Source organism: Epinephelus moara, chromosome 16 (genome assembly GCF_006386435.1).
Source record: "Epinephelus moara isolate mb chromosome 16, YSFRI_EMoa_1.0, whole genome shotgun sequence".
Lineage (NCBI taxonomy): Eukaryota > Metazoa > Chordata > Actinopteri > Perciformes > Serranidae > Epinephelus > Epinephelus moara.
The window spans coordinates 1,566,712-1,584,321 of record NC_065521.1 but is presented as its reverse complement, the minus strand read 5'-3'; the positions used below and the strand labels follow the sequence as shown (position 1 = coordinate 1,584,321).

At 37.2% G+C, this 17,610-nt stretch overlaps 2 protein-coding genes across 5 annotated transcripts in view; one reads left to right on the top strand and one right to left on the bottom strand.

The window, feature by feature from the left end:
* Positions 1 to 671: 671 nt before the first annotated feature.
* Positions 672 to 12,414, bottom strand: LOC126402715 (H(+)/Cl(-) exchange transporter 4). 4 transcript variants are annotated; one of them, XM_050064911.1, is made up of 12 exons: positions 12,226 to 12,414; positions 11,182 to 11,336; positions 10,988 to 11,087; positions 8,621 to 8,808; positions 7,747 to 7,869; positions 7,464 to 7,670; positions 5,494 to 5,574; positions 4,728 to 5,273; positions 4,446 to 4,632; positions 3,954 to 4,352; positions 3,623 to 3,839; positions 672 to 2,362 (listed from the first exon to the last, which is right to left on the bottom strand). In XM_050064911.1, exons 1-12 carry the CDS (start codon positions 12,239 to 12,241, stop codon positions 2,272 to 2,274), a joined length of 2,310 nt encoding a protein of 769 aa, XP_049920868.1. In that variant the 5' UTR covers positions 12,242 to 12,414; the 3' UTR covers positions 672 to 2,271. The 4 variants fall into 4 exon arrangements, with proteins under 4 accessions (XP_049920868.1, XP_049920869.1, XP_049920867.1 ...); XM_050064912.1 differs by lacking the exon at positions 12,226 to 12,414 and adding an exon at positions 11,920 to 12,219; XM_050064910.1 differs by lacking the exon at positions 12,226 to 12,414 and having other exon boundaries at positions 11,182 to 12,219.
* Positions 12,415 to 12,814: 400 nt separating this feature from the next.
* LOC126402713 (protein Shroom2-like) overlaps positions 12,815 to 17,610 on the top strand; it is a 29,750-nt gene continuing 24,954 nt past the window's right edge. Inside the window, exons 1-3 of the mRNA XM_050064907.1 lie at positions 12,815 to 13,270; positions 14,473 to 14,721; positions 16,298 to 16,446. Of these exons, the coding sequence (XP_049920864.1) occupies positions 14,512 to 14,721; positions 16,298 to 16,446 (359 nt within the window). The 5' untranslated portion in view covers positions 12,815 to 13,270; positions 14,473 to 14,511. The remainder of the gene's footprint in view (positions 13,271 to 14,472; positions 14,722 to 16,297; positions 16,447 to 17,610) is intronic.

Sequence of the window (17,610 nt, the reverse complement as noted above, 5' to 3'; positions counted from 1 at the left end):
GGCATGAGCCGATAGATGGCCAATACAGCGACCGATGTTTTGTTCACGTGTTTTCACATTCGTTTTATATCTGCAAAAAAATGTTGTGAGTTTACGAATCTTTTGTGGAAATTGTTTTATATTTACACATTAACACACTGATTGTCACAAATCTGTCTCCGTACACAAACAAATTCCACCTGTTAAAAACATCTAAATACGTTTAATTAACAAATAAATAAGAAAAAATTGAGAATATCTTATAAACATTTACAATTTTCAAAAGGATATTTGTGAATCCAGCTTTTATTTCTAAATCTCAATTCTATGTTTGTGCATGTGCATTTTACGCACACGAAATCTTTTTCTTAATTTTTGGAATTTGTGTGTTTGCAGATCTGTTCTATAACTGCAAAATATTTTTATGACTTTAAATTTCTAATTTTTTGTATTATGTGAAAGTTGTTATATTTATTATATTTACAGTAGAAGTGGTCGCAAAAATAATGTCGCAATTTTTTAGGCTATATCGCGATACACAATATATATCACAATATTTTTAGACTATATCAATGACATACAATATATATATCACAATATTTTTAGACTACATCGCGATACACAACATATATATCACGATATTTTTCGGCTATATCACGATACACAATATATATCGTATCGTATATTTAAAAATCTCACGATACACAATATATATCGTATCGTATATTTAAAAATCTCTTAAGTTCAGTCAATTTATTTATGGAGTCAGTTATCTATGTATTATTTTCCCTTCGCATTTTCCCCCTATTTATTTCCTCAAACTCAAAATGAATGGGCAACAATTTTAATAATTAATCCCTTACACCTCTTTTGAAATGTAAGGTTATTTTCAAACACACCTTTTTCTGACTGAGATGATATTCCATACGTCCAGTTTCTGTTTGACCAGACACGCTTAGTGTCAAATTAATTTCCTACAAGAGCAACTCACTGACACGTCCTCACACTTGCCCACGACTTCGTCTTCAGGTTATAAATACTTCTTCATCATGCTTTCAAGCTTTCAGGCTTTCTAAATGTGTTAATTAAACGAGCAGCACTAAACCAACGAGTGTGAGTGTTGATCACGACACTGTTGAAACTGAAGAACCAGAGTTTGGCACTCTGAACGTTAACGAAGCTAAACTCTCCGCACTGTTAGAGACATGCGCTGTGTTTTCTGATGACCATAGTACGGAAATATGGAGGACAAAAAGTATCAATAAATTAATAAATACAGGAATAATTAATAAGTAAAAGAATAAATAAATACAGAAATAAACAAATGCAAAATATATATAAAACAGAAAAGTACATAAGCAACTAAACGTAGTGGTACAAAAACGTAGAAATAAATTTAATCATTAATTTTTTAGAATTTCAACTGCATTTATTTATTTATTTTGGTATTTATTTATTCTTTAATGTATTTATTTCCATATTTATTTAATTATTCCTTTTTTTATTTATATATTTATGTATTTATTGATACTCAACCTCCCGATCAGCTCTACAGTTTTTTCTATGACAACATGCCATGTGTTTTCAGATAATGATTGTAAGGAAATATGGAGGACAAAGAATATCAATAAACAAGTAAATACAGGAATAAAAAAATAAATAAATATGGAAACTAATAAATAAAATAATACATGCTGAAGTAAATACAAAATAAATACAGAAATAAACTCAATAAAAGAATAAATAAAAAGACGACAAAAAATACAGAAACTACAAAATGTAATTGTACTTGTTAATGTAAAATGTATTAATTTAATAAATAATAATTAATTTTAAAGTCATTAATTTTTGTTTTTAAATGTAAATTATCAAGTTTTACTTATTCATGCATTCATTTATTTCTGTAATTATTTCATTCATTTTTTTTTTTTTATTCCCATATTTCTTTAATTATTTCTGGTTTTATTTTTACATTTATTTATTCATTGATACTCGAGTAATTTTTGTCCTCCGTAAAGAAGTGTTAAAGACTTTTTCTGTTTTCTGTTTTCAGTCTGCAAACAATAAAAGGTCTGAGGGTCTGAAATGTTGAAGCCATGAACGTTTTAGCTGAAGTCAGTTCCTCCAGCGCAGTCACACTGAGCACACGCGGAGCTGTGGTCACTACAGGTGGGTGAGGACTTGCCTGTCAGGAGGTGGGAGGGGCTTATTAATCACAGGTTGCAGTACAGTAGCGTCGCACCACTTTCACCTATTTACACCGTCGCACGAGTGAAGCACGTCTCTCGTCTGCTAGTTGAACATGATGGACTCTGGATCCTGGTTCATCATCTGAGCCATGTGGCGCAGGACGTCCTTCTTGGTGATGATGCCCAGGAGGCGCCTGAACAGACATGAAATCATACAAAGATCAGTTCATGACAAAAAGAAGTAAATATGAAATAAATACATTCAAAGGTTAATAAAAAAAAACAAACAACATAAATAACTAGCTCCATAAATAAATCGAGACGCCATTAAATGTACCAAGAAATTCAAAATTAAATGTAGGCATTAATTAATTGATAACATTTCACATAAATTTGATATTTCTGTGATAATTTGCTTTTTCATAATTAAGGGAATAATTGAGGGAAAATAATATGGGAATAAATACATGTATAAATAAATTTAGAAAAACTAAGAAATAATATATTGCATAAATAAATACATTTAAAATAAATAGAAATAAATAAATGACTCCATAAATAAATTAATAACAATCAAATGTTCCACAAATAATATTAAAAATAAATGTAGTCATTAACTAACTGACAAAATGTTTAAATCATATATATGAATAAATTAATAACATCAATTTAAATAAATAAAAATGAATAAATTACATTATGAATAAAATAATATAGCACTTGATGTATAAACAATAGTATTGAAAATAAATGTAAGGATGAATGAAGTGATAAAATGTGCCATAAATTAATATTTGTTTTAATTTACTTTTTAATCTATTAACCTTGCTAATAAATACATTTGAAAAAATAAATAAGAATGCAAAAGAAATATATTTAAAAATTAATTAAAATTATTCATCAAATTTAAAAGAACTAATAAAAAAATAATTTAAAAGAAAAAAAAAGGCAAAAATATATAAATGTGAAAAATGAATAAAAATAAATAATTAAGTTGAATATAATAACAAAAAATAATTAAATAAATGGTAAAATTAAAGAGAAAAGTAAAAGAACAACAAAACATTTTATTTAATTAATTTAAATAAAGAATTACAAATAATAAAGCTAATTTATGTCACATTTATCAATTAATTATGCAAACATTTATTTTTAATATTTCTGGAACATTTAATGACATTTTAATTTACTGATTTAGTGATTAATATTTTTTCTTATTTTGGCGTTTTCCGTACACCTCAGGTCTTTCACTATTTTCTGGCATTTTAAATAATGAAATAATGAAACAAACAAATGGTTTAAGATCAATAAATGTTTCCATCCTTCGCCTACAAATGTTTACTGGTGAAATTTTCATTTACATTTAAATCACCATATTTTGAGTTTATTCAACAACAACAACAACGACACTATGTTATTCTTAAGTTTTATATTTGTGGCTTCTTCGTTCTTACCCGCTCCTGGTGACGAGACACTGGCGGAGGCCCAGCTTGCGGAAGATGTCCACCACCGTCTCCATGGGTGTGTGGTCGGTGACGGTGAAGGGGCTGAGGTTCAGGATGCGGCGCAGCTTCAGCGGCTGCGGGTTGCTGGCCGGCAGCTGCGGCGCGTCCTCGGTGAAGTAGACCACAGAGCTGCTCACCACGCCGTCCTGCTTCTGACGGGCGTTCTCTGTAGACGGAGAGAAAGGGGAGGAGTCTGCTAAAACGTCTTGGGAAATGAATCTGCGCCCTGATGACAGTCGAGCTGAGCGCCGTCAGAGCTGAACAGGTTTAATCGACTTACTGATGGCGAGGGTGAGGTCACGGCGCTGAACGAAGCCGATGAGCCTCTCCGACTCTCTGGACACGACCACGGGGAACCCGTTATAGTCGGTGTCTTTGATCAGCGTCTCCACGTCCTCCACCGTGGTGGTGTCCTGCGTGAGGACGGCCAGAGGGGGGTCGTTCCTGCGGGGCCGCATCACGTCCGTGGCGAGGGTGCGGTGGGTGAACTCGTCCCTGACGTCCAGGTACGGATACCCGTTGAGCTGGATGTGCGACTCGTAGATGCCCTCCTTCCCGAAGGCGTCCGCCACCCACTTGCTGGTGACGGCGGCGGCCATCAGGGGGACGATGTACTCCAACCCACCCGTGAGCTCGAACATGATGACAACCAGGGACACGGTCATCCTGGTCACGCCGCCTGAACAGACGCAATCACTTATCGTCATCAAGTTATTGGAAATCAGCACGCCAACATTTTCGACATCATCAGCTGTGAACAGTTTAAACTCACCCAGACAGGCGGCGGCGCCCACCATGGCATACAGTCCAGGTGTGACACAGTCGGCGCCGGGCCGGCACCAGTTCTTGAAGATGATCCAGTCGTGGTGGTGGTACGCCATCTGCTCCACGGCGATCCCCACGATGCGTCCTGCGATGGCTCCCACCGCCATGCTGGGGATGAAGAGACCTGACGGGATCTGGAGAGGAAGCGGAGACGAGAGGGACGTCAGATTTCAACCACACGTGTGACATCATTGTTCTGTTGACGCAGAGACGTGTTCCTCGTACTGACCTTCATGCCGAAGGTGAAGATGGTGATGACGATCTTGAAGACGAGAGCGAGGGCGAGTTGCCACAGAGCGTTGTAGACCCCGGGCCCCGCCGGTCGGTCTGGGATGTCGTCCACCGGCCGACTCATGTTGGGGTTGTTGATGTAATCGCAGAGCTGCGACGACTCCAGCGCGCCGCAGTCGTTGAAGAGCTCCGAGATGAGCTCGCTGGTGCTGCGGCGGGTATACGGGTTAGGGTACGCCAGCACGGCGGTGATCCCCGTCACGGCGATGACCTCCAGCACCGGGTACTTCCCCAGCTGGGTGGTCTTCCTGCGCCGGCACCAGGCGATGTTGGCCCGGATGAAGAGCGTCCCCCAGAGGCCGCCGAACACGCCCAGCAGGATGAACGGCACCAGCTCGGCCATGTACCACGGCGTGTGGTACTCCACGTAGAACAGCACCAGGCGGCTGTTGCCAAACGGGTTGATGGAGCGCAGCGTGAAGGCCGCGACCAGGGCGGCGAAGAAGGAGCGCCACAGAGTCTTCAGAGGGAAGTAGTAACTGACCTGCAGAGAGACGGGTCGTCAGAGCACAATACGAAACGGGCTCAAATGACAATGACATCATTCATCATGATCATCTCTGTGGTGATGTATCGTCTGACACCAGCAGGTATTGTGACAGACGAGATCACAGGTCGCGTGCGCACACACACACACACGCACACGCACACGCACACACGCACACGCACACACACACACACAGAGCAGGTGATTTCTAACAAACCTCTTCCAGGCTGAACAGAACTCCTCCAATAGGCGCTCCAAAGGCCACCGACACGCCGGCTGCTGCTGCAGCTGATAACACCTGAAAGGTCAGAGGTCAGCGTCAGAAGTGTTTCCTGACCATCTGCTAGTGAAACCACTCGACAGGCATTTCAGACATCATAGCCGACACACGTGGTTATGAGGGCTATGTGCGATATATCAGGAAAATAATACACAAAAATAATAAATGAAAAAAAAATAAAATAAATTTAAAAATAAATGTAAATATACAAAAAATAAATAAATGACTCTAATTAATAAATCAATATGACGTTAAATGTACCAAACATAATTTTAAAAATAAATGCAGCCATTGATTCATTTATAAAATGGAACATAAATTGATATTTTTGTTTTAGTCTATTTTTTAATTTATTTACCTTTGATAATACATAAATTTAAGAAAAAATTTAGGGGACAAATGCTAACAAATAAAAAATATATATATTTTAAAAAATGCAATAATAATTAATTAAAATCAGTTAATTATTAAATTTAAAAGAATTAATACAATTAATACAAATAATTTAAAATAAATTAGAAGTAATAGCAAAAATATAAAAATTTTAAAAATTGTTAAAATAAATAATGAATCAAGTTAAATCTATCAATAATATTACTATTAAAATTATAATATAATATAGATATATCGGGAAAATAATACACAAATTAATAAATGAAAAAAATAAACGCGTAAATACATCAATTTAAAAATAAATGTAAATATATATAAAAAATAAATAAATGACTCTAATTAATAAATCAATGTACCATTAAATAATTTAAAATAAATTAGAAGTAATTGCAAAAAATATTTTTTTTTAAATGATTAAAATAAATAATTAAATCAAGTTAAATCTATCTAAAATAATAAATAATATAGATATATCGGGGAAAATAATACACAAATTAATAAATGAAAAATAAATAAACACATAAATACATCAATTTAAAAATAAATGTATATATGTATGTATGTGTATACATATAAATATATATATATATATAAAAACAAATAAATGACTCCAATTAATAAATCAACATGCCATTAAATGAACCAAACATAATTAAAAAAAAAAATGCAGCCATTGATTAATTTTGAAAATGTATTTCTGTTTGAGTCTACTTTTTAATTTATTTACCTGTGGTAAGAAATAAATCTCAGAAAAATGCTATAAAAAAATAAAAAAATAAAAAAGAAAGAAAGAAATGCAATAATAATTAACTAAAATCAATTAATTATTAAATTCAAAATTACATTAAATTAAAACAGACAAAAAAATTAATAAATCAACATGCCATTAAATGACCAAAACATAATTTTTAAAAAAATGCAGCCATTGATTAATTTTGAAAATGTATTTCTGTTTGAGTCTACTTTTTAATTTATTTACCTGTGGTAAGAAATAAACCTCAGAAAAATGCTATAAAAAAATTAAAAAAAAAAAAAAGAAAGAAAGAAATGCAATAATAATTAATTAAAATCAATTAATTATTAAATTCAAAAGAATTACATTAAATTAAAACAGACAAAAAAATTAATAAATTAGAAATAATCGCAAAAATGTACAAGTTTTGAATATGATTAAAATAAATAAAAACATAATTATAATAAAAATAAAAATTAAATACACAAATAAATAAAAAATGGGAAAATTAAACAAGAACATAAGAGAACAATTAAAGTACATTTAATTATTTAAATGAGGAATTATAAAAAAGGTAAATAATGTAAATTAAAAAAAACAAATTGGCGAAATAACGACGATGTACGATGTATCGATACCTTTTCAAGCAAGATACAAATTTAGACACCGATGTTTATGAACCCATGTCCCTCCGTGGAGACAAAGCTTTGATTGACTTTAATAGGAAACAATAAATCGTAAAGCCTCCACACACTGTGAGATTCATCCTGGCGTCACGTACCTCTCTGCGTTTGCCCTCGTTCTTGCTGTACTTGGAGAAGAGGCTGCAGAAGAGGTTTCCGCAGCAACACGCCACATGGACCAGAGGACCCTCCTTCCCCAGGCTGAGACCCGACGACACCGCCAGCACCAGGGTGACTGTCTTGATCAGCAGCGTCCATTTCCCCAGGTAGCCCCGGATGATGAAGCCGCTCAGGATCGTCTTGATCTGCACACAAACGCAGACGTTATTATCTGAGCGGCGGCGAGACGTGTCACTGCGGCGACTGTGTTTGACCTCTCACCTCTGGGATCCCTGAGCCGCAGGCGTACGGAGCGAAGACTCGAACCAGTGACACGGCCAGGAAGGAAAACAGCAGCGCCCACAGGACGTACAGGAAGTAGTTCAACACGTACGCCCCCGCCCCCTGAGAGGAGACGATCATATACCGCCGTCACTGTGATGTCATTAACGTTAACATGATGATGTCACAACATACGACCTCTGGACACACACACACACGTGTTTCTGCTACTTCCTGTTGACATAAAGGACTCCTCACAAAAAGAGAGTGGAAAGAGAGGGAGGGAGGAAAGAAGGAGAGGGAGGGAGGAGACAGGAAAGAAGGAGAGGGAGGGATGGATGGAGGGAGCAATTAATGATAGATGATAGAGAAAGGAAGAATGGAAGGAGGAAGGGAGGAAAGAAGGGGCAAAGGAGAGNATGTCACAACATACGACCTCTGGACACACACACACACGTTTCTGCTACTTCCTGTTGACATAAAGGACTCCTCACAAAAAGAGAGTGGAAAGAGAGGGAGGGAGGAGACAGGAAAGAAAGAGAGGGAGGGATGGATGGAGGGAGCAATTAATGATAGATGATAGAGAAAGGAAGAATGGAAGGAGGAAGGGAGGAAAGAAGGGGCAAAGGAGAGAGGAGAAAAGGGGGAAGGAATAAGGGGGGAGGGAAGGAGAGATGAAGGAAAAGGGAGGAGAGAGAAAAGAAGAAGGAGGGAGGGATGGATGGAGGGAGGAATGATTGATAGAGAAAGGAAGGATGGAAGGAGGAAGGGAGGAAAGGAGGGACAAAACTGAGAGGAGGAAGGACGGAGGGGGGAAGGACAGAGGATACTAATTAAGTCAACTCAAACTGATGATGTCATATTTTGGTCTGACCTCTGCATGGCCAGTCATAAGCTCCGCCCACTTCTGCCACTGAGGACACTTGTCTCGGTCGTCGAAGGTGGTCTCGTTGGACGTCCAGCAGCACTGCTCGTGGCTGTACCAGAAGGCCGACAGACACACGCCCTCCTTCAGGTCTGTCATCCAGTCCACCGCCAGATCGATCACGCCGGCCAGCGTTCCTGCAGGACGCACCACACGTCACAATTATCAGACGAAAAGGGGACATTATGAGACAACAACAAATTTTGTGTTGTTACATTTTTACAAGATATATTCATGTTATAATGAGATTTTTTTTGCGAGATATATTCATGTTATAATGAGATATTTTTACGAGATATATTCATATTATAATGAGACATTTTTACGAGATATATCCATGTTGTAATGAAATATTTTTACGAGATATATTCATGTTAAAATGAGATATTTTTACAAGATATATTCATGTTATAATGAAATATTTTTACGAGATATATTCACGTTATAATGGAATTTTTTTACAAGATATATTCACGTTATAATGAAACATTTTTACGAGATATATTCATGTTATAATGAAATATTTTAACGAGATATATTCATATTATAATGAAATATTTTTGCGAGATATATTCATGTTATAATGAAATATTTTAACGAGATATATTCATATTATAATGAAATATTTTACGAGATATATTCGTGTTATGATGAAATATTTTTACGAGATGCATTCATGTTATAATGAAATATTTTTACGAGATATATTCACGTTATAATGAAATATTTTTACTCGATATATTCATATTATAATGAAATATTTTTACTAGATATATTCACGTTATAATGGAATATTTTTACTCGATATATTCACGTTATAATGAAATATTTTTACGAGATATATTCATGTTATAATGAAATATTTTTGCGAGATATATTCACGTTATAATGAAATATTTTTACGAGATGCATTCATGTTGTAATGAAATATTTTTGCGAGATATATTCATGTTATAATGAAATATTTTTGCGAGATATATTCATGTTATAATGAAATATTTTTACTAGATATATTCACGTTATAATGGAATATTTTTACTCAATATATTCACGTTATAATGAAATATTTTTACGAGATATATTCATGTTACAATGAAATGTTTTCACAAGATATATTCATATTATAATGAAATATTTTACGAGATATATTCGTGTTATGTTGAAATATTTTTACGAGATGCATTCATGTTGTAATGAGATAATTTAGATTTTTACGATATATTCATGTTATAACGATTTTTTTTTTTTTTTTTTTTGCATTTTTACGAGATATATTCATGTTATAATGAGATTTTTTACATTTTTACGAGATATATTCATGTTATAATGAGATATTTTACATTTTTTACGAGATACATTCACGCCACAATGAGATATTTTTACATAATTTTTTTCCCGAGATATAGTCATGTTATGAGATTTTTTTGCATTTTTACGAGATATATTCACACTTTAACAAGACATTTTTGCAAGATTCATATTATAACAAAATATTTTTACATTTGTATGAGATATATTCATGTTATGACATAATTTTACATTTTCACAAGATATATTCACGCTTTAATGAGACATCCTTACATTTTTACGAGATATATTCATGTTATGAGATATTTTTATATTTTGGCGAGATATATTCACGCTTTAACCAGAAATTTTTACATTTTCACGCCGGGCAGCGTTCCTGCAGGACGCACCACACGTCACAATTATCAGACGAAAAGGGGACATTATGAGACAACAACTAATTTGTGCTGAATGACGATGAAACTTGAGCGTGATGAGATCAGACGTGGATCAGTTTGGTCCTGACTGACCTGAGAGCAGCCCGATGAGCAGCATCACNTACGAGATATATTCATGTTATAATGAGATATTTTACTTTTTTTTTTACGAGATACATTCACGCCACAATGAGATATTTTTACATAATTTTTTCCCCGAGATATAGTCATGTTATGAGATTTTTTTGCAGTTTTACGAGATATATTCACACTTTAACAAGACATTTTTGCAAGATTCATATAACAAAATATTTTTACATTTGTATGAGATATATTCATGTTATGAGATATTTTTATATTTTGGCGAGATATATTCACGCTTTAACCAGAATTATATTTTGGCGAGATATATTCACGCTTTAACCAGAATTTTTTACATTTTCACGCCGGGCAGCGTTCCTGCAGGACGCACCACACGTCACAATTATCAGACGAAAAGGGGACATTATGAGACAACAACTAATTTGTGCTGAATGACGATGAAACTTGAGCGTGATGAGATCAGACGTGGATCAGTTTGGTCCTGACTGACCTGAGAGCAGCCCGATGAGCAGCATCACCACCCATCCTGACCAGGCGTCCAGCAGACTCTTGATCAGCTCCCAGATGGACTCTTTACTCTTACTGGTGATCTGTTGGACGGACGACGAGCAGATAATTAAAGACTTAATGAACCACTCTTCAAACATCAGCACTCATATCAAACCAGGTCAAACCGGGTCAAACCTTGCGGTGGCGGTCCGTGTCTCTGGACTTCTCCCTCAGCCAGTCGATGGTGTGGAAGTCTTCGTACGTGCCCACGTCAGGAAAAGGCTCGTCCAGGAAATCCATCAAGTGTCCTGCGCCGTTCATCTCCTCCGTGGGCGTGGCGCTGCTGACACCTGGCAGACAGGAGCACATGGTCACACTGCTGAACACCTGCCCGGTCCCACCCCTGACTTTCAGAGGCTGTAGGTGGCTGAGGTTTAAAGCTACAGAGAAGATACTGGGATCACATGAAACTAGAGGACCTCAGGAATCCATCCGCCCCAACCATGTTGTGCTGGCTTCCTGGAGAGGGCCTCAAGATATCTGAATGAAATGAGTGTGAAACTTTACAGACACAACCTGGAGACCTTCAGCATTCAGAGGATGGATGGTTTTCATAGCTATATTGTCAATAATGAGGTTTCTCTGCAGTTTCCAGAACAGAATCCGCCAAATATCAAAAGTTTTTGATCCTAAATGACAGCAGGGATTTTCCTGCGGTGTTCCTCACGGCCTTGGTGTCTTAATGTGGGAATTTGGACCATTTTTTAATCATATACTCCCATTGTAATGTCCTCAGCCCCTGTACACTCTTTCACACACTGACACCAAAACACAGTGTTTATTACAGATGCATGACGGGAAACAATGACCCACAGCACTGAGCTACATCTTAAATCAACCTCCAGGTGTCCAGCTTTCAGGTGATGTAACTACCTCTATGTGACACACACTGTGGACCTGCTGTGTGTCCATAAAGTCCCCGTGTCCCCTCCCCACAGTAATGTGTCTCCAGTCTGCGGCTCTCAGAGGGCTAAACTCTCCGCTGCTCGCGCGTGTCCGCTTTGTTTCTCGTGTCTTCGTGGTGACTGAGGTTTAGCTAACATCATTATAGCTGTGGGTGGATCCACAGAGGAGCGCTGTCACGGTAAAGACCACAGACACACGTTTATTTACGTTAGCAGCTGTTAGCTGCAGCGTTAGCATCCTGTGGCTAAGCTAGCTGGATAAGTCGTCTGTTACCTTCACCGGCCTCCATCTTGAAGTCCGTCCTGACGGCTGCGGCCGGAAATGTCTCTGTTTGAATCGAAAACTTATTTGACGTCGACGCTGTTTTGCATTTTAGCGTTTTGATAACGAGAAATGACGCGTTAACTGTCAAGAAATAAACAGCAGAGAGCGTCAGAGAGGATCCCCCACAATGCACCGCGCTTCTCCTTTGAGTTGAATGGCGGCTGGCAAACCGGCTTTCAGGCGCGTTACCGCCACCTAGAGGGCTGGATGTGGAGCAGCAGGCACAACAATTATTAAATTAAATTAAATTAAATTAAAAATAAAATAAAAATAGAATAATAATTTCTCTCTATTATTCTTAAATTAAAAATAAAATAAAAATAGAATAATAATTTCTCTCTATTATTCCTGATACTATAAAATAATTAAATAGAAGCTTACGAACACTCCTTGATGTCTTACAACCACCAAAAAGACAATGGTGTTACATGTGGTGGCCACATGTTTGTTGTCATTTTATATCTCCTCTATACACAAGTTATTTTGTGTCCCTCTTCCTGTCTTTCCTCTTTCCTGCATTTATTCGCCCCTGCAGAGACATAAAACACATTATTTACCTTCTGGTCTTTTCTTCTGCACCTAAACATGCAAACATGCAGTGTTTCAATCAATCAATATTATTTATAAAGCCCAATATCACAGCTGAGGAAAGAAAGAAAGAAAGAAAGAAAGAAAGGCATCACACAGCCCACTCAGCGGCGCCGCACGTGGCCGCCAGGTGGCGCGGTGACATCACTGATTGCAGACGAGATGACGAAGTGATGAAGTGATGAAGGTGGAGAACAGACGGAGGTGTCAGGGAGCTGCAGGGTGCTGTTGGACCGTCAGAGACACGAGGTAAATGAAGTTATTATGATTAACATATCAATTAAGACAGAGCGCGAGACACCTGCTGGAGACACGGAGCGCGAGACACCTGCTGGAGACACGGAGCGCGAGACACCTGCTGGAGACACGTCACCGTGTGTTTGTCCTGTTCGAGGAGCGCCTTCAGGTCAGTAAGAGGAGCTGAGGAGTTATAATTATCTGCTGCATGTTCTGTGACAGCTACATGACGTTGTTTGTATTTTACAGCTTAATAAAGTTAATTTAACTTAATTTGAAAGTGTTTCAGGTTCATTTAAATAAGTTGTAATTCTTCAGGCTGGATACAACAATAATTACATACTAAATAAATATATGAATTATTAAAAGCCAAATTAAAAGAAGATCTTCTCTTATGCATGTTAAATGCCTCTGTAGCTGCAGCTAAAGATTGTTTTCATTATTCATTATCTTTCCATTATTTTCTTGCTTAATATCTTTTTTCTTTTTTTTTTGATCTATTAAAAATGGTAAAATATTAAAAGTTGAAATATTCAGATAGATTGTATTGTCCAACCAACAGTCCAAAATCTGAAGATATTTTGTGTAAATATTTTTACATTTTTACGAGATATATTCACGCTTTAACAAGACATTTTTAATTTTTATGAGATCTAAGAGAGAAAAAAAATAAATAAAAAATATCTCATTATAACATGAATTTATCTCGTGTAAAAAAAAAAGTAAAAATATCTCATTACAACATGGATATAGTCACGCTTTAAAGAGACATTCTGACATTTTCACGAGATATATTCACGCTTTATTGAGACATTTTTACATTTGTACAAGATACATTCATGTTGTAATGAGATTTTTTTTTACAGTTTAATGAGATATATTCATGATTTTACAAGACATTTTTTTATTTTTAAATATTGTAAAAATGTAAAAATGTCTTGTTAAAGCGTGAATATATCTCATTAAACTGTAAAGCGTGAATATATTTACAACATGAATATATTCACGCTTTAACGAGACATTCTGACATTTGTACAAGATATATTCATGCTATAATGAGATATTTTTACATTTTGGTGAGATATATTCACGCTTTTACTAGACATTTTTTAATTTTTATGAGATCTTGTAAAATAGTAAAAAAAAACTCAGTATAGCATGAATATATTTTGTAAAAATGTAAAAATATCTCATTATAACATGAATATATTCACGCTTTAAAGAGACATTCTGACATTTTTATGAGACATTCTGACATTTTTATGAGACATATTCATGTTATAACAGGATGTTTTCACTTTAAAGCAAGAATTTTTGTACAACAAAATAAACTATATTATAATTATTGTCGTATTATTGGCTGTTTCATAGTGAGCTGATGTTGATGGAGCCCACTGACCAGGAGGCAACATGGACGCCATGGACTGCAGACAGCACCTGAGAGTGTCAGCAGGAAGGATGAGGTGGTGGAGGGAGGTGGACATGTGGAGAGGCAGCGAGCAGCAGAGGAGAGAGGGAGAGGAGGAGGAGCTGGTGGAGGTGCTGCTCCGAGGCAAAGCACCCTGGGGCTTCACCCTGAGGGGAGGCAGCGAGCACAGAGAGCCTCTGGTCATCACCAAGGTGAGACGTGGTTTCATGCCAGCACCATTTACTGTCCCATAAAGAGAAGCTTCAGAGCCTCACGTTACAGGAGCTGGGAGCAGAGAACATCTGGTTTCATGTTGGAAAAATAGTGAAATGAACCAGTTGGAAACGCAAGTATTAAATGCGTGATTGGACGGCCCAGAGAAACAAATCATCCCTGCAGCTCTGCTTTTGAACTGGACGTCACCAGTGTGCGAGGTTTTACACTTGAGGGTAAAAGTTTGGACTCTAATATCATCGCTCCAGTTGGGTCAGTCAGCTGCAGCGGCAGGGTTAAAGGTCAAGAGAACTCAAGGGTTCGACCTTGTGTATTCAGTGTTTACCTGCAGCCTCCTCCACCTCCTGTCGGTGCGGACTCTCACATGGAGCAGTGCACCTCCATCTACCTCAGGTTACAGGCTTTAAATATTAATCAGAGCTCTCAGGTTGCAGCCACCACCTGAGGATGAAATAGCACCCACCTGAAAGGATGGCTGATAGAAACTGTTGTTGTTCCTCCTTTATGGAAACATTTTATCTCTCAGTGGTTTGGTTTGTTTTATCGGCGTTTTCTCTTCCCTGTCTGTGTTCATGCACCAAAACACCAGGACAAATACTCGCCTGACGCCTGTGAGAGCCCACGAGGCAGTAAACTTGAATCTGATTATAGTGCCATGTACCTGTGTACTTTAACAGCATACTGTAGTGTAAAGGTTCTTTTCTTCACTGCACATGTATTTACAAATTTACAAGAAAAAAAAATCAATGTCTGAGATTAAAGCCATAAATTTACGCTAAAAAATAATCATAATTTCTGCGATGAAATTTAAAAATTAACGAGACTTTTTTGTTTTTACAAGGACTTGATCCAACATTGCAAAGTAAAGCGATTTGGTTTCTTGGCACACACACACTCACAAAAAGTTTAAGTTTTTTTCTTGCAAATTTATGACTTTATAATCTCAGAGAATATTATTTGTTTCATTTCATTTCATTTTATTTTATTCTATTTTATTTTACTTTATTTCATTTTTTAAAAAAAAAATATTTCATGTCATTTTAATTATTTCGCTTTAAATTTTTTATATTTTATTTCATATTATTTCATTTTACGTTATTTTATTTCGTTTTATTTCATTTTATTTATTTCATGTCATTGCGTTTTATTTTATTTTTTAATATTTCATGTCATTTTAGTTATTTCATTTTATTTCATTTTATTTTACTTTATTTCATTTTGTTTTATTTATTTCTTTATTTTATTCATCTATTTACCATAAACCACTGTTGTACTTAGAGGCTGCTGCAAGAAAATAATTTGTCACTTCTTTATAGCAGCAGTTAGAAAAACAGCAGAAGATTTGCTGTGACTCTGAACGTCCACACATACACAAATAAACCTCAAACAAACAGCAGTCATCAAAGACAAATGAAGCCCTGGCATAGAGGCAGGAGACGCCATCTAGTGGCCATTAGATCTCCTGCAGCTGGAGGCACTTTGTGTGTGTGGTGACTTGGTTGTGATGTGTGTGTGTGTGTGTGTGTGTGTGTGTGTGTGTGTGTGTGTGTTCAGGTGGAGGAGGGCAGTGTGGCGGCGGCAGTGTGTCTCCAGGTCGGTGATGAAATGGTGAGCGTGAACGCCGTCCCCCTCAGCGGCTCCCGTCAGGAGGCCATCTGCCTGGTGAAGAGTTCCCACAAGACCCTGACCCTGGTGGTCCGAAGGTACAGAACACTTTACCTTTTGTCATTTAGCAACAGAGAGCAGCTCATCTTTGAGTCCAAGTGTGTGTCTCCTCTGAGGCGGGGCCAGGCTGACGGCCTCACAGGGGCCCCTCGCTGCTTGTTTGCCCCTCAGGCTGAAACAAAAGGCTGTATTGTGGCGCTGCAGCCGACACTGTTGTTTCAGAGCGCAGATAACGAGCCCTAAATGAGACACGAGGAGTCCCCTCTGTCAGCTGGTCTCACACTGACACACCAAACCTCACCAGCACCTCCAACCAGCAGCACTCTACTGGTGCTACTGGGAGACAGGAATATGTACATATAAACCTTGAGAGTATCACCATGTGCAGCAGCATGTCAGTGTTAGTCATCTGAAACATGTTGTAGCAGTGTGTCAGCTCTGAGTGTCCACATCATGATCCTCTGGTGGATGTAGCTCCACCTGGTGGACACCTGGGCCTACTGTTTATCTGTCTGTGTCCTGTGGGACCAAATATTCTCACCGTTACACTGAACTGTAACAGACTCTTAGTGAGGAGATCTTTGTCGGGAACTTGATGGTCTGATTGGTCACCACCGAGCTCAGGCTCCACAGGAGAGATACGAGTGACATCACTGCAGCTATCAGGCAGAGCGCACCCGTGGTAACAAACACTGGGCGGATTGGAGAGTCCTTCGTCACCCCAAAGTAGACGTTCCTCATGGCATAAAGAGGGCCGCACGATTAGAGACAGGAACATGAGCACCTGACCTGCGCCTCAAACAGGGAAACAGGAAGACCGTCTTGACGCTAGTTAGCCAGGCCAACGACCTTAGGCTTGGAGTGTCAGGGCCCTTAAATGATTCACAGCAATTAAGGGGAAAATTAAGAGTTTTAAGAGGTTAAATAAAGACAGAACCATCAACACATTCTCTCCAATCCATTGATATAAACTCATCAACTCGAGCTTTAACCAGACGAGACATTTTTACATTTTTGCGATATATATTCATGTTGTTATGAGATATTTTTTACATTTATACGAGATATATTCATGTTGTAACAAGATAATTTTACATTTATACGAGATATATTCACGCTTTAACGAGACATTTTTACATTTTTACGATATATTCATGTTGCAACAAGATCATTTTACATTTATACGAGATATATTCATACTT

Coding starts and splice junctions, on each gene's coding strand:
- LOC126402715 (XM_050064910.1), bottom strand. CDS start 11,355: ATGTGCTCCTGTCTGCCAGGTGTCAGCAGCGCCACGCCCACGGAGGAG. Junction 11,088..11,181: donor ACACGGACCGCCACCGCAAG/GTTTGACCCGGT, acceptor TCCGTCCAACAG/ATCACCAGTAAGAGTAAAGA. Junction 5,575..7,463: donor ACGAGGGCAAACGCAGAGAG/GTACGTGACGCC, acceptor CTGACCTTTCAG/GTGTTATCAGCTGCAGCAGC.